General features: G+C 33.9%; 1 protein-coding gene across 2 annotated transcripts in view; it reads right to left on the bottom strand.

Annotated features, from left to right (window-relative positions):
• Positions 1 to 710: 710 nt before the first annotated feature.
• The window catches only part of G3BP2 (GTPase activating protein (SH3 domain) binding protein 2), a 47863-nt gene continuing 31816 nt past the window's right edge, over positions 711 to 16757 (bottom strand). Inside the window, exons 4-12 of one of the 2 annotated variants that reach the window (XM_006898459.1) lie at positions 15719 to 15892; positions 14923 to 15013; positions 12273 to 12375; positions 11544 to 11724; positions 10536 to 10634; positions 6044 to 6146; positions 4820 to 4948; positions 4010 to 4128; positions 711 to 3698 (exon numbers count right to left, since the gene is read on the bottom strand). In XM_006898459.1, coding sequence (XP_006898521.1) covers positions 3426 to 3698; positions 4010 to 4128; positions 4820 to 4948; positions 6044 to 6146; positions 10536 to 10634; positions 11544 to 11724; positions 12273 to 12375; positions 14923 to 15013; positions 15719 to 15892 — 1272 coding nt within the window. In that variant the 3' untranslated portion in view covers positions 711 to 3425. The remainder of the gene's footprint in view (positions 3699 to 4009; positions 4129 to 4819; positions 4949 to 6043; positions 6147 to 10535; positions 10635 to 11543; positions 11725 to 12272; positions 12376 to 14922; positions 15014 to 15718; positions 15893 to 16757) is intronic. The other variant, XM_006898460.1, reaches the window with a different exon arrangement.

Genomic DNA, 16757 nt, shown 5'->3' on the forward strand with positions numbered 1-16757 from the left:
TCTACAGACAAAAAACCCAAACACTACCTTATCCTATACCATATCCACCACTGCTGCTCTGCCTGAGCTCACTGCTGCAACCATGTTAATCTTACAATGTGATTAAAACAGTGGTATATTTATAAAAAGGAAAAAATAGTCTATATTCAGACCATTAAGGAATGCGGAGAACCTCAAAATCAGAAATTACATATAACTAAAAAAATTAAAAAAAGAGAAAAAAAAAAAAAAAGAAATTACATATAACTAATTTTTAAAAAATAGATTCGAAGCAGTCATCAATATAAATGCTTAATTTTTTTAAACACCTGTAGAGCTTGACAAAATTGTTCCAATGTTTGAATTATGTTCATAAAGATGGCCTCATTCTTCTAATCTCTTTCCTGTTTTTGAGATTAAGTAGCAATCATTTCAAAAGTTCACAATTTATTTTTATGTAGATCATTTTCACCTTTTGTTATCACTCCTAACCCAACATTAACTTGCATATCAGCAACTGGATTTGAATACTTCTCTAGCAACATTCTTATCTTGGACATTTGAGATTGGTCTGGGATATATCTCTAGTATTCAAGTGCAACTTAAATGGTATACTTTGTTAAAATACACCTACACATCACAAGTAATAAGCTGTTGGTTTTAAGAAAAATTCCTTATTTTTACTTTAGTTGTGTGAAATGCAAGCAGTAAAAAATATTTTAAAGATTAAATTAGGGACATAGATAAATAAATGCTGCAGACATCAGTAGTTTATTGTATGTTTAGTCCAAACACATTCAAAATGGAAACCCAAAGAATACTTTCCACCTAAAACAATGAACTAGATTCTACTAGCATATAATGCTTAACACATTACAGCAATAAAGATGGTAATCCATTATCTTCTATACCTACTAAAGCCAAGATGGTAAAGTCAATTTGGTTGCAATAGTGTCAAAAGGATAGATTATTACCATCAAAAAAAAACCCCCAAAAACAAACAAAAAACCAAAATCAGCAAATAACAGTAATGGTAGATGATTATTTTTGCTCTGTTTCACTGAAAGGGGGACATAATGTTAAAAGTCCACAGTACTGCAGGTGAACAATCACCATGTAAACTTCTCCGTATGATGTTTTATTCACGGTATGTAAAGACTGAAGCTGAATGGCTCTTTGCTCTAATTTTTCATTACACTTAGTTATCTGTCATTACTTTTGGTGCCAAAACATAGTTATATAGTTTTATGAGTAGCAGGGCAATACATGGGATAAGGAGGGAAGGAGTCTAAACATTTTATATATAGATATGATGGAAAGAAACAACAACAAGAACAAAAATACCCCACTAATTTTGGGGGTAAAGGGGTAAGAACACTGACAATAAGCCACTTATTTAAAAGCAGTTTGAATAAAGGCTTCAAAACTCAAAAGTAAGCTTCTAGTGAAAACTTCAAGTACTATACCTAACATCTGAATATGTAAAACTTTCAAACAGATGAAAAAAAAAAATCTTTAAACTCAAAAAATAGAAATATGTGTCCTCAAAACTATATCCAATAGTGCAATACAACTTTTCTTCAAACATGGAAGACCTCATTAAAGGGAGAAAAAAAGATTTCACTTTAATCATATTGCCCAGAACATGAAAAATAAAATGTTATCATTTGCTAATTTACTAGACAGTACAGTTACACAATTAATTCCTATCTAATTTGCAAATAGGGCAACTGCAATTTGTTTTTAACCAATATAGAATGGAGAAGTCTTCCATGCTAACAAAGCAGCTTTAATAGTCACACTTATTTATCCCACTCCTAACCCAAAACATCAGAAACTGGTACGTACTGCATGCTCCAAGCATAAAATTAGATATCCTTCACCATACCTGTGATTTACTGGAGCTTGCTATAAAGACAGACAATAATCCAGCAGCTACAAACGTTGCTCACAGAATTGTTTAAAGATTCATGTAAAAATAAAAGATGTCATCCCAGACTTAAATTTAGAGCCACTCGGGTGCTGACATCAGTTCAAGAATTGTGCAAAATGAATGACAGTTCCCTGCCCCCAGTAGAAAATTCGAACACTTAAAGAGCTGCTGTGAAAATTGCAGTATCCTCTATTCAGGCTTACTTGCCATTTATGGAATCTGACTGCTTTTAAAATGTCACTAAAACTGTACATCACGTTGACTGACTTTTCAAAGCACCTCTCAAGTCATACACTTCAATGTTCAAATTCTTGTTGAGAAAGTCAACTAGAGTCATACTCAAAAAGTTGACTTCCTACTTCCCTTTCCCTCCCAAACACACAACTCCCCCGAACAGAGAACACAACATTGTTAACAAAAAAACGAAGTAAATAATATGCTAGTTAATTTTACTGATTTTAAAGATACTGCAATTTTTATACACTTCAATGATTTTTCAATATTTTGCAGCTGTTTGGCTTTGCAGCACAGCAATTCATACACTATACTGTACAAAAATTACCAGCAAGACTGGAATGATGTATTAATAGAAGGCACCATCATGCTTATTACATTACCAGAGAACAAAAATACAGTAAAGACAATTTTCACTGTACACAGCTTAAAGAAAGGAAAAGGGGTAGGAGGAGTGTGTTGAGCAGCCAGCCATCCCTGTACTGAAGAGGGGCAGGTAGAAAAATCTTAGTTATGGAGCTATTAAACCTGGTCTAATATTCAAAGACCATAGTTTTGAAGTTCTGAATTATGTGTTATTTAGTTCATGACTAAATGACTTCCTTCTGGAATATACTTGTAGTCTTGTTAAGGTTTATGTGTACACACGCTGGTCACAGCAAGCAGATAAAATGCCCTCATTTCTTTCACAACTATTCTCTACTGGAAAAGATGATGAATTTTTTCCCCCCTGTTGCCTCTTGTTGCAGATGTCAATAGTAATGAGTTGAGAGTACCCATTAGTACATTCTGATGAGTGGATAACAAGTTTCTGTTCATTTGTATTTCTGGGGGGAGCCAAGAGGAAAAAAAAAGGGCAAGATTCTCCAATTGCACAAATTGCACACTATTTGTGTTTCCAACATTAATAGGCAGAAACAGTAACACTTAAAACAAAATGTGCAGCGGAAGATTTGTTTTTAAAACGCAAAGGGCCTGAATTCAGTTGGATCTGTCCTTTTAAGTTCATTTTGTTGTAGATTAAGATATGGTCATTTCTCAGTCTGTAATTCTCCAAGTCTAGTTTTATAAGTTAACCATGTGACTCCTGTTGTGAAATTGGGGAAATAATGTCCACTTCAATTTAACTGATAACCAAAAGATGCTTTTCACATCAAAGAAATGATAAAAAAGGCTGTGTCACATTCCAAAGCCAAAAAAAAAAAAAAAAAAAAATTAACAAGAATGCAAACACGATGATAATGTACCACTGCGCCAAGGCTTTGCCAACAGTGGAACTTCAGCGACGCTGTCCTGTGAAGCGGCCTTCCATTTGCCCAGTTCCTCTTCCAGAGCCAAGTTTCTGTGCCATGCCACCTCTTGGGGGAGGTCCTCTTCCATCACGGTCTCGCATCATGCCACCACCCACTATTCCACGTGGACCACCAGGGCCTCGATCATTGTGCCGTATATCCCTGCGATCATCACCACCACCTCTGGTTTCCCGCTCTCTTGCTGCTCTTGTTTTTTTCTCTTCCACATTTAAGCGTACTTCCCCTCGAAACATAATTGGCTTTAAAAGAAAGGAAAATATTTAAATGGGTGTAAGTTAGGCAATAAGGAAATTAATTACTTTGCATAGATAACTAGAACGTTTTAAGAGAGGAAAAGAAACTGTCATAAAATTGCTAATCTGCAATTTTTCCCAACACTCATCACAATAGAGTAAAATTATCTGCATACTTTAATTCTTTGCATAAATACCATTTTATAACATTATTTTAAATTTTACAATTAAAAATATTCTTTGGTTTTAAAATACACTAAAGTAAAATAATATGTAAGAGAAGCAAAGTCTTGAATTACGCCCTGTAAGTCACTTACTTTTGCAATTAAGATTCTCTGAACTGGTTCAGAGTCATCAAAAACCACAAAGCCAAAATTTGGAAGCTTTCCCCCAACACCCTTGGTATTGATGCGAAGTTCCACAACGTTTCCAAAACCTGAAAAAATATATATACATTATGTCAGGGTTAAATATATTAACAGAAAACAGTTCAGGATGAATAACCTGAATTCCCTTGATACATACAGAAATAAAAGCTGCAAGCTGCTGTACCCAGTGACAACTAAAAGATACATGCATTCATATGGACCACAAACCTAACAGATGCTGGCCTGCCTGCTTGGTTAGCTACCCTTTTGCTTATCTATTTGTCCCTGCACTGCCAATTCAATGGCAAACAGAATGAATCCATCCCCAGCTCTGGAAGAGAAATATGGACAATCTCCTCCCATGCCATTTATTGCTTCTCAAAACCCACTGGACAGTCAACTGTGAGTAGGTCTGAACTTCATGGCACACAACAACAACAAAGTTTTAAGAAGGTAACATATCTTTTCTTATTTCTGAATTGTATTTGCTAAATGAGTCCCTGTTAAATGAGTCCCATCTTAGAATTTAAGACTACTACTTCCAGCTGTTTTGTTTAGCCTCTAATGAAAGAGGCCAAGTTAACAAATTAAAAACATTTGATACACTATTTCATTTAGATCTCTAACCAATTAGGGTAAGGCTGGCAGTTGAATATATACACATAGAACAGAGAGATCAATCTTGTTTAAATAACTGAATATGAAAGAAGTTCTGTATTTCTGCTAACTTTTAAAGTGACACAAACATAAACCACTTACTCATAAAAAATTCTTTCAATTCATTTTCATCAATATCATGTGGCAAGTTACCAACAAAGAGTTGATGACTGTCTGGATAGCGGATTATTCTACGGCTGTCAGATTCATTCTGTTCAATATCGCCCCTGCCTGAGAATAAGAACAGAGCAGATATAACTTTATAAATCTACATAAAAAGTAGTTCAAAGCAGTGAATGTTGAAATCATTTAATAGTGATAATCTTATTTTCGTTTAATAAGTTGGTGAGCTCCTTGAACAGAGGTGGAAGTACCTATTATTAGTAGGTTAGTTAGAAAATAACATGACACTAAACTGAAAGTGAAAGTATATGACTAGATTGCTAAAACCCCTTCTTCTGGAACTAATTGTCTGAATATATGAAATCAAGCATTAGTGGTACAAGTGTTTCTCCATAACCCAACTGTTGCCATCAACCAAAAAACTGACTGTGTGCTATATTTGTGCTAATTAGTTTAGTCCTTTGAGATTCACAAATTAATAATAATAGGTTCCATGAAATCAGTAAATTTTAGTAGTATCTTATTTATGTGGTCTTTTATGCTAGACACACACAAACCTGTTTATCCATATGAATGAGACAGGCATCACACAAAAAAATGTGTACAAAGCTTTGAATCTAAAGGTCTCACTCAAGATGAAAATTTAAATCAATGGCAAAGCTGGAACAAATTTCAGCTCCCATGATTTCAGGATTAACAACACATCATGTATTTTGAAAGAATAATTGCATGTTTCAAATTTGAGGCATACTACTTCCCATCTCCTCCCCAAAGCAATCTAAACATACTTATATAGAATTCAAATAGAAGTACTACATACATCAGCTAACATTGTAAATGAGTCAAAAATCATGGCAACTTACTTAATACCTAAGACAATCAAAATAAGAAGAATCAGGGTGTGCTTATTGTTATCTGTGAAGAGATAAGAGCGCTAAGTAAGAGAGTAGGTTATTGGCAGCTCGGTTTGAATTCTTAGAACCAGTGACAATAACCAAATACATTCTCCATGGCATGCGAACCAGTGTTCCCTTAGAAGTTGGTTGTTTTACCCCAGATTACAATGTGAACTAGTTATTAAAATCTTCAAGCAATTTAGTACTAAAGACCTTTATATAATATACATTTAGCTTTTTAAAAGTTCAGTATTTTCTTAATTTTTCAAGTACTAAACTCCAAAAGTTCTAACAGGGATTGGCTCACCAGGTCTTGGTCCTCTAGGAGGAAAGCCAGGTCTTTCCCGGGGTCGCTGTTCACGAACACGAGGTGGCTGAGACTGAACTTCTGGTTTAGTTTCAACTCTTGGCTAAAATATAAGGAAAACCCCATATTACTAAAGAAACATTCTATAGAATGTTAATCTAATTAAAGCAAGGATCAACAAATTACTAGGAAGCCTAACAATAACTTCAAATGTTTTAATAGACTGTCCTATGTGTGTGAAAAACAAGATAATTCTGTACCAATCTAGGACTGTAGGGTAGGTTTGGTTTTCCCACTCCAGGCTGTAAACTCACAATGAGATCCTTTCTATAATTGTGTGTGTGTGTGTGTGTATTCCTAGAATCCTCCCCCCAAATAAAACTACATCAGAGAGAGCAAATACCATTCTGCCAAATATCACATATAAAAAATGCAAAAATGAGCCACCCTATGTAAAAGTGTATGAAAATTTTTAGATTATCTTTATCTTAGACAAAAGTCTATAACACAGTTACTAAATATATTTTCTTGCCTTTGAAATTCATGTCCAGCAATATCTTCTCACTCTGGAGAAAATCTTAAAACCAGTAATTTGATAGATCAATGTGTAATTTAGTCTACCCTGCTAGCAAAGTATACTATTTTTAATATTAAATTTAAATGCATGTAAAAACTGATAAGAACTTACAAAAAAGCATCTGTTTATGTAGCATCTCAAACAATAAAAGATGTTCTTTAGATTCCCTACTATACTTCTTCCTTATGTGAAATATGTGCATTTATTTAACTGCATTTTTGAGGGGTGGGGTAAAAAGGGAATAAGACACTCTAAAGAGATCTTCAAAGGTTTTGCTAGTAGCTGACTTAAAGACATAACTATTTTTAAAACAAAGGAACATTCTCAATTGTGATACCTTTCCCTTAAAAGTTTCCGCTTTCTCTAACTTCTTTAGTTATACTACTACTACTCAAATATATTACGGCTCAATAAAGAGACAAAAATATATGAACCTAAAGAAAATAGGTTAAAAAAATAAATAAATGCATGAACCTTCAAAGCCCAGCAGAATATGGAGAGCATAATGTTCTCAATCAGAAAGCTAGACATCCCAGCTCTGTCTTTTGGGGGGATGTCTGAGGAACTCAGCCCAGGTAATCTCAAATTTTTTTTCTTCATTTAGATAACTGAGATCATTATGGTTGTTGTGTACCAATCCACAGCTGACCCCCTGGTGGATTTTCAGAGGCTGTTGTTAACTGCAGGGGAGGAGACTGCCCACCCTTCTCCCACAGAGCAGCTGGTGGCCTGGAACCGTGTGCCTTTGAGATTGTAGTGCAGTTTCTTGCCAGTAGGCCATCAGAGCAGAACTAGTAAGAATAAATTTTTATATAACTTAATTATATTTATCTTTTTAAAATGACAATTTATTGTAAATTATTTCAACCACTGTAACCTAAAGTGTTAGGTTAATTAATTTCTAGCCTAAATTGTATTTAACACATTTGCCCAAAACAAACCAGTCCCCTACCATGTAGATTTCCCATTTCAAGATAAAACTGTGCCCCTTGTTATCTTGTTAAAACACAAGGGAAAATTTTATTTTGTTAAGAAGAAATTTAACCTGCATCAATTTTGAAAATATCTTTACATATTATTCTTACAAAGGCCATATCCCAAATTGCTACACACAGTGCCATTAGACACAGATTTTCAGTAACTAAAATTTTAGGTCTCTGATATAAAAAATGTAGAAGAATGTTCTATGCTTGACAAAGGACAGTTGTTACCTGTATTTACAGTATAATACTATTTAATAACCTGGCATAAGATGTGATGCATAAAAAGACAGTTATTTCAAATGTCAACTAAGAGGGCCCGAAAAACACACCTTACCTCAACATGAGTGTAAAACAAAATGAAAATAAATGTACAAAAAAACTGTATAAAACTGTAACTTTTCATTTGAAAAGATCAGAAAAATATCATTGAATTCAAATATTTTAAATTAAAGAACTTGGGACCCTAGCTGACTTAATTTCCTTTCAAAAGACATTACCAAAACTAAAGTAACTACAAGGAGCAAAATGAAAAATTCTTTGTCAACTTTTAAGAGGAATAGTTAAATACAAATAATGTCTAACATTTTACAAACAATCCATACCATTAATTTAGCACCTTGACTTTCAGTAATTACATGATGCCATGCAGGAAAGTCCAGACTAAAAACCTAGCAATGTTCCTTTTGATAATGAACTAACATGTCCAAATATAAAGTTCTTTCGACTACTCCAGATGAGCACTATCTTTGAAGCCTGACATGATGCAACAAGTTATTCAAACAGATAAATGGCTAACATACCAAAACTCTCAAAAGTCTTTAATAATGTTATATCAGCAAAATGTATGCTCAAAACAAAACCCAAAAATGAAAAGTCACATAAAACCTCAACTCACCAATAACATGTATGACCAAAACTAATAAACAAGTCTTTGGATTAAACAGAAACTGTTTAGATGAACTAGTCAATTTGCAAATAATCTTTCACAAAGCAGTACTCTAGTATTAGATTTAATTATTTAATAATAATTTATCTTAAAGATGTAAGGGAACTAATACTATGCCAAAGTAATAAAATGAAATTTAGAGGTTTTATTAAATCTAGTGGAAATATCATTAATTTGGTCAAAATAAAATGTAGCTTAAAGAGATTCAAAAGATTTTAGAGGTTTTTATGTTAATTATTCAAAGGTTTGTTTTTAAAAAGGAAGGTGGAAATGAGGAAATACAATCTACTTCCCTTGTAATTTAAGAAGTAACTTGGAAACACTAAAATCAAATATATATATATGCCCGATTATACTTCTGGGCAAGAGGACTTAAATGTAATTTAGGAGTGGCCTTATATATAATGGGGAGCTCTGGTGGCCTAGTCCTTAAGGAACTGCAAGGCTAAACCAAAGGCCACACCTCTCTGGCAGTTCAAATCCACAAGCAGCTCCAAGAGACACGGGAAATCTATTCCTGTGCAATTTATAGCCTCAGAAACCGAACAGAGGGTTAGCTATGGAAAGTCTGCCCCGACTTGATGGCAATGAGTTTAAGTTGCTTTTATTAAATAAATACATATAATATACTCTTCTTTAATATAATTAGTTATATTCTCATCCAAACAGGGGCTTAAGAAAATCTGGACCTTTGCATTAGCCACATATACTCTGGTGTCACATTATGTGACTTCAAAGATCAGTTCTTAATACAACTTATACAGCTGTCTTATTTTGAATACATACTAAACATAAGTTCTCAATTTCCCTATCTGTAAAACCCTCACAAGGGGGCAGTGAGGATCAAATGACAGTGAATATAAAGTGCTTGCCTTTTAAAATGCCAGCCAAGGGCATAATATACATTAACTAATTTCTAACTACTAAGAAGTTAAAACAGAAACACAGCCAACGCCATGAAATCAAGTAATAATTTAAAGGATTCTATAAATAAATAAAAGATTTCAAGTCACCTATCAAGTCTTCAGATGAGTTGGGGAAACACAAGCAATACTTACTGAGTGAACTAATTTTAATTTTCTTCATTAAGTAAGACAGAATTCTGATTTATAACTAACACACCCACTCAACATTGCTTATATATCTAACAGGAAAAAAACTGCATTATAGAATCATGTATTCAAATAGTATGGGACTAAATGTAGTGTGTGTTTTGTCTAATAATTACTAGCCACTTTTGAAACTCAGGAGTCACTCAATAATAAAAACCAATACTTTTATGTGTACTACCAATTTTAAATGTGAATTTTCTGGAATGAAGCTGGACTTTAAACTGGACACTTTAACTATGTCTAAAAATTTGGTTATCTCAAGTTGCCAGTGTCTGATTTCCAACATTTCTGGAAGCTCTGAAATGGGTAAAATGACAAACAACTTAAAAAGTAGAATACTAGAATGATCAACTAAGGTGAACACTACAGTCATAAGTTGGTACAGGCTTCTATGAAAACAGTGTGAACCACTTACGAACAGAGTTTAGGCAGTGCATGTTTTTTAAAAAATAGTATTTTTTTAAACAATGATTCCTGATAATGCTATACTACTTTTGTGCCTTTCCAATTTTCTTCACATGGGTAGAATTAAAAGCCCTAAAGTATTTCTTGCTAAATAAAATTTAAAAATTTCTTTTGAAAAGAACATTTTTTGTTGCTGTTGTTCTTTTAAGAAGCCTTTTAGATGGCAAGTCTATATATTGGGAAAACCCACTTAAGATGTACTTCACACACCCAAACCCCAAATACCACCTATACAGATGATGTATGGAGATTTGGCCTTTAAAGTGGGTGCATTTACATTTAAAACAATTTTTAAAAATATATTTAATCAATATTTTCTGATTGACTCATTTTTTAAAAGTATAAAAAAATAGATAAGCAGTTGGCAATGTAACAAGGATACAATCCAATGTGTTCACAGATTGGTTACCTGTGAGACTGGTGCTTTAACATGGGGTGGAATTCCAGAGGAAGAAACAGTACCACTAGGAGGCAGGTTTTTACTGGTCACTGAAGCCCAGGAGAAAGCCTGCAGGAAATGCAACAAACCTAGACTACTAATCATGGAAAACCACCAACATTCCTATAGGGAAACTTTCAAATATATATATTTTTTTCATTTCTAAACTATTGCTCTACATTGAAGGACTCCTGGAAGAAAGGCACACACACACATGCCAGTCTATGTGCCAGCTTTCAAAATCTCAATATGCAAGATTTATGACTGTATGTTGTCTGAACTAAGTAATACCACACTAAGGTCCTACATACTCTAAGTAGTGAGTAAGTGGCAAACAAAACCACTAACAACTACAAACGCTTGAAAATTTTTAATCTAACGGAAGCAATTTCTTTCCTTTTTTGTGGGAGCACAGGGTGTGATGATGTTAAGGGGAGAGTGGAAGAATAGGAAAGAAGAGAATACTAGGTGGAAATTGTGCAAACATTCACAGACTCAACAAGGATTCTCCTCTTACTACCCAAATATATTTTAACCTCTTTAAAGAGATAAAAAGACTTTTAAATAGGCTTAAACAATACATTATGGGTGTCATTAACCTTTCTAAGATAGTTTAATAATAGTAGTAAAAATATTGATCCCATTTAAACCAGAAATAACGTACATCTCTGTTAGGTTTTACTTAAAATCTACGCTTACAAAAGTCCAAATGAAAAGGCAGTCGTATATATAAACCTATTAAATACAGAGAAGGGTTAGTCTTAAATTCTAAATTTCAACCATACATATGGCTTTATGTTGGGCATAAAAGCAACCAAATTTCCTCAGATAATAAAAAACCTCCAGCTTCTTTCATACATACATATATACAAATACACAATTACTATATTAAGGTATTTATCATAATAAACATCATGCTTCAGTTATGGCTCCAAACATAAAAATGTTAAAGGCCTAAATAGTTTCCTTTGATCTAACCTTTGGTGGTTCTTGTGGCAGGGAAACAGGCTCTGCAGGAGGGGGAGAAGTAGACTTCTCCTCTAAGTCGTCTAAGTTTTTCTCCTCCACTTGTGGTTTCAGTTCTTCAGCCTTTGTTTCAGATTCAGGCTCAGGTTCAGGCTCATGAGAAGATTCTTCCAAAGGTTCTTCTATGCCATTGCTACATAAAATAATTTTATTCACTTTTCATTAAGAATGAAATCATCAGTGTAAAAAAAATCTGTCTTTAAATTAATGGGCATAATTAGTTACATGCCATTAAGTTCATAAAGAACAAGCAGGATTCCTCAAATTCTATTTTCAAATAGAATTAATTACTGGATTATATAAAAATGTTTACTCTGGTGCTATTATTTCTAAATATAATAAAAAAATAGTATTACTTTCTGTGGCTGCATTATCAGTTACTAATCACTATTTTGGGCCAAATCACATTGAGCCTTTAAATTATACAATTTTTTTTTCAAATACATAGGTACTAAAATAAATAGGTATATATTTATGTAAAATAAATAGGTATGTATCTTTTCAAATATACAAGTACTCAAATAACTAGTGTCATAATTTTAGGAGGGAAAAAAATCTACTTCCAGCAGTAACTCAAGAGACAAAAATTAAAAAAAAAAAATATATATAAAAAGAAACAAAAATAATCTTGCAATTCCTAACTGTTTAGACAAAATTTAACCTTATAAATACTATTCTTACGCCACAGGGTGAGCTTCATAGTAACCACTATTGGCATTTTCTTGTACAGGTTCAGGAGATGGTTGCCTTTCTTCTTGTTCTTCTTCCACTTCATCTTCTGATTCTGACAATATATAATGTTACCATAAATCTCTTTTTAAGAAGCTTAACACAATTTTGATACACATTCTTTAATAGTTTTAAGGCCATGAAAGAAAGCTGTTAATGATGGTAAAATTATTGGCAAATTTTAAAAAGGCATTCAATTGCAACATATCATTATCTATCCTCTCACAAAAAGTTTAGCACAAACACAATGAAATTTACCTTCTTTAAAAAAAAAAAATAATCAAGTATCTACTAGCAGAGAGAGCTCTGGTATCCTACTTGATAGAGTGTTGCACTGCCAACCCAAAGAATGGTTAGAACCCAGCTGCTCCAAGGAAGGAAGATGTGCAATCTCCTCTCATGTGATTTACTGAGGATCAGCTGAGTTGGTTCCAACTTGATGGCAGTGAGTGATTCATAATCAAAGAAGGAGAAGGATATGATTCAATCCATGATTCAGTTTCCTCTGTCAAATCTTGTCTACAGAGGAATAAACCACCACCATCAAAACATTCTATATAGTTATGTATTTATATATGGTTACAAATACGTGAATGCAGATTTGTGTCTGTATGTAGGTACAGGCATAGATACTTCCTAGTTATAACCAAATACTTTGCAGGGTTGGTTTTATGAGTCTGAAAGATTAGAATCATATTCTTACAGGGCATATAGGTAAACTGACATAGAATAGTTCAAGTTTTGTGATATGGAAGTTTGGTGATTAGTCTAGGGTCTTAAAAGCTTGTAAGAGGGGCCATTTAAGACACACTAAATGATTTCTACTCTTCTAGAGAAAAAGAAATAAGGAAACCAAAGCCTCAAAGAAGAAATTAGTCTAAAGGACAAATGGTCTATAGAGAATCATGGTCTCATCCACGCTGAGACCAGAACTAGATACTGCCATGAATACCTGTTCTAACCAGGCAAACATAGTTGTACAGTTCTGGGACTGGTGGGGTTTTTCTCACCACTTTTTATAATGATTTGTATGAAAGTCATAATTTCATTTTGAAAGTATTGAGGTGACAAAGAGTTGCTGCAGTCAGATGCCATCTAGTGGACTGTAATTCAAAGCAAGCAAATGCAGGAGATCGAAACTTTTCTCCACTCTGTGGCATTTTCATAATCCATAATCTCCACTTTTCTTTTTTTTTTTTTGCTTTAACGCTGATAAATTTTATTAAGACTTACAGATATTTAATTCTTGAATTTTCTCATTGACCATTAAAACTATAAATGAAATACTATGCATTTTTAAAATATAATGTCAAATAATTCCCACTGTTTTTTAAATTTTGGTTTTACTTATTGAGATGTTAATGAAAGTTTACAGAGAACTTGTATTTCCATTCTTTCATTGTTGCACAATCTCCACTTGTCTTGAACCCACTGTCACAGTAACTGTATCAATCGATTCTGTTGAGAGTCTTCTCCTTCCATGACTCTCCATCTTTCCAAGGATTGGCCCCTCCTGACATGTCCAAAATAAGATGAAGCATCACAACCCTTTGTTTCTTAGGAGCACTTTGATTACACCTTATCTAAGACAAGTATGTTGTTGCTGTGTACTGCCGAGTTGGAACCAACCCAACTCTTGTGGGTTTTCAGAGGCAGTTTATTGCTCATAAGGAGACTGTAGATCTTTCTCCTACAATGCAGCTAGTGGATTCAAATAGGGTACCTTTGGATTGCCAATGCAACCTTACAACTTGGCCACCAGAGCTCCCTAACAGACAAGTATTGTTGTTAGGTGCTGTAAAGTATGATCCATAACGACCCTATGAACAACAGATCTGAACCCTATCCTGTGCCATCTTAACACTTCCTGACACACCAGAGCCTATTGTGGCACTCACTGTGTCAATCCACCTGATCATGAGTCTTCCTCTCCTTCACTGAGCCACGCATGATGTTCTTCTCCAAGAACAGTCTCCTCTTTCAACATATTTGAAGAAGGTTAGACAAAGCTTAATCATCCTGGCCCCCAAGGAGCGCTCTGGCTGAACCCTTTCCAAGACATACGTGTTTTGTTCTGCTGGCCATCCATGGGATGTTCAGTACTCTTCTCCAATACCATAGCTCAAAGTTATCAATTCTTCTGTCATCTTTATTCACTGACCAGCTCTCAGATGCACAGCAAATGATTAGAAAGACCATAGCCTCAATCAGATGCACTTTAGTTCTCAAACTGACTCATTACTCAGTAATTTGGAGAGGTTCCTAATTGCAAACTTTTTCAGTACAATACATCTCCTGATTTCCACACTGCTGGTATGAAATGATCCAAGTAAGATGAAGTTGTTCAAAGTTTCAATCTTTTCTTCATCTATCATGATTCTAACACAAAGATACAATCTAGGAATAGGTACTAAACTCTTGGTTATCTATAGAAGCTGAAATTAAAAGGAATGTTATCATTGTCTATGCCACATTATCTTTGTTAATGTCTAGAAAGAAGACAGAGAATTTGACTCAGTTACAAGAAAAAGGAATATATATTTCATAGTTCAATATGTTTATAAACTTATTATAAACCTTTCTATGTTGGAAGTAGCCTCACCTTCATCAAGTTCAGGTTCAGAATCTCCAAACACTTCATCTTCATAACGAAACATATCATTGTGAACATAAAACTTGTTTGGAACAGAACCCTATAGGAAGACAATATCCAAATATCCCCATAAATATCTATAAAATTGGCATTATCTAAAGAAAACAAGCTACATGGAATATAAAGTGTGGATACTAAAGAAATAACATGGACTCAATTATTAAAGTTGAAGATGCTATGTTGTAAATTTAACTAAAAATCATCACCCAAATTGGAACTCGAGAAAGGGTTACTTAGAAGTTAGACTAGGACCAACTGAAAAAATGGCACTCTGACATTTCATTTTCAGTATGCAACTTTATGAAATACAACATTTTTACTATCGTGTAAGTTTAACTATCCATATACATACCTTAAACAATATGCAATTTTTTTAAAAAAAATAAATTTTATTTTAGTGCGTGTGTGCGTGTGTGTGTGTGTGTGTGTGTGTGTGTGTGTACTGTCAAATCAGATCTGACTGGTACTGGAGGAGATTACCCCTCCTTCTCTAGCAGAGCATCTGGTGAATTAGAACTGTATACTTCTGTGACTGCAGTGCAGCTTCTTGCCACTAGGCCACCAGAGCTCCCTCAATATGCAACTTTTACTTTCATTTATGAAATTACATTAATGGTTTTAAAACAAGTTTCTACAAAATAGTAACACCCTCAATTAAAATCAATTAAATTCTTAAGACAGTTCAATTAATCACTAAAGCTAAATGAAATCACAGAAATGAAAACAAAGTGAAATAAAAACTTACTTCAGGAGCCAGAACAAAGGTTTGCATAAACTTCCTCTCTGGCTGTCCACTGTTAGACAGCAAACCCATGACCTGCACAACTACTCCATCACTCAAGGTTGCATGAGCATCCACGTGACGAATTTTTGTATGACATTCACTGAAGTTCAGAGATAATACTTTGTGATGTATATCCTTTATTGAGGAGAAAGGGAAAAATACCAACTCTTAAAAACTGAGCTACTTACTAGAGTAATCCACTGATTTTACACAACTCTGGAACATTACTTAATTATCATTTAAATGTCCTCTATCATCTTCCTTCTTCACCCTAAATAATTTTCAACATATCACCTCTCTAAACAAGAAATTACAATGGCTTGCTGATAATATTATGTAATAACCTGCACTTTATACATCTTTCTTCCACTTCTTATAATAAACCTTTAGTCACTAACTTCTGAATGTTCTTCAAATTTACAACATTTCTATGGTTTGCTGAAACCATTTCTTCAGAGATTCTCCCTGCTTGGTTAAGGCCAAACCCTATACTTTGAAGTCATCTTAGCTCTATACCCTCCACAAAGTCTTTCCCTGTATGTCAAGATACTCATGTACATCCCTAAAACACAGGTTAGCTTGTATACTTAAAGCTTTAGTACAATGTTTCAATTATTTCATGTATAAAATGTAACAAGGATATAAACAATATATCTTTTTATTCTATCAGTTATCCACAAAAAAAATACATGCTTAAGAATTCAAAAGACATCTGATAATTATGGAACTATCCAGGAATAAGTAATGACAATGTCACAAAAAGATAAATCCATGGGCACAAAAAAGGCTATTTTCCCAAATAACTATGAGATATTATCTCACCCCAGTAAGAATAGCAAAATGTAACAGAACAGCAAACATCAAATGTTGGCGAGGTTGTGGAGAAAATGGAACCCTTATTCACTATTGGTGGGAGAGTAAAATGATGCAATCACTATGGAAGGTGGTATGGTGCTTTCTCAAAAAGTTGTACATAGACATACCTTTTGACCCAGCAATT

Source organism: Elephantulus edwardii, unplaced genomic scaffold (genome assembly GCF_000299155.1).
Source record: "Elephantulus edwardii isolate Elephantulus edwardi_28Jun2011 unplaced genomic scaffold, EleEdw1.0 scaffold00230, whole genome shotgun sequence".
Taxonomy (NCBI): Eukaryota; Metazoa; Chordata; class Mammalia; order Macroscelidea; family Macroscelididae; genus Elephantulus; species Elephantulus edwardii.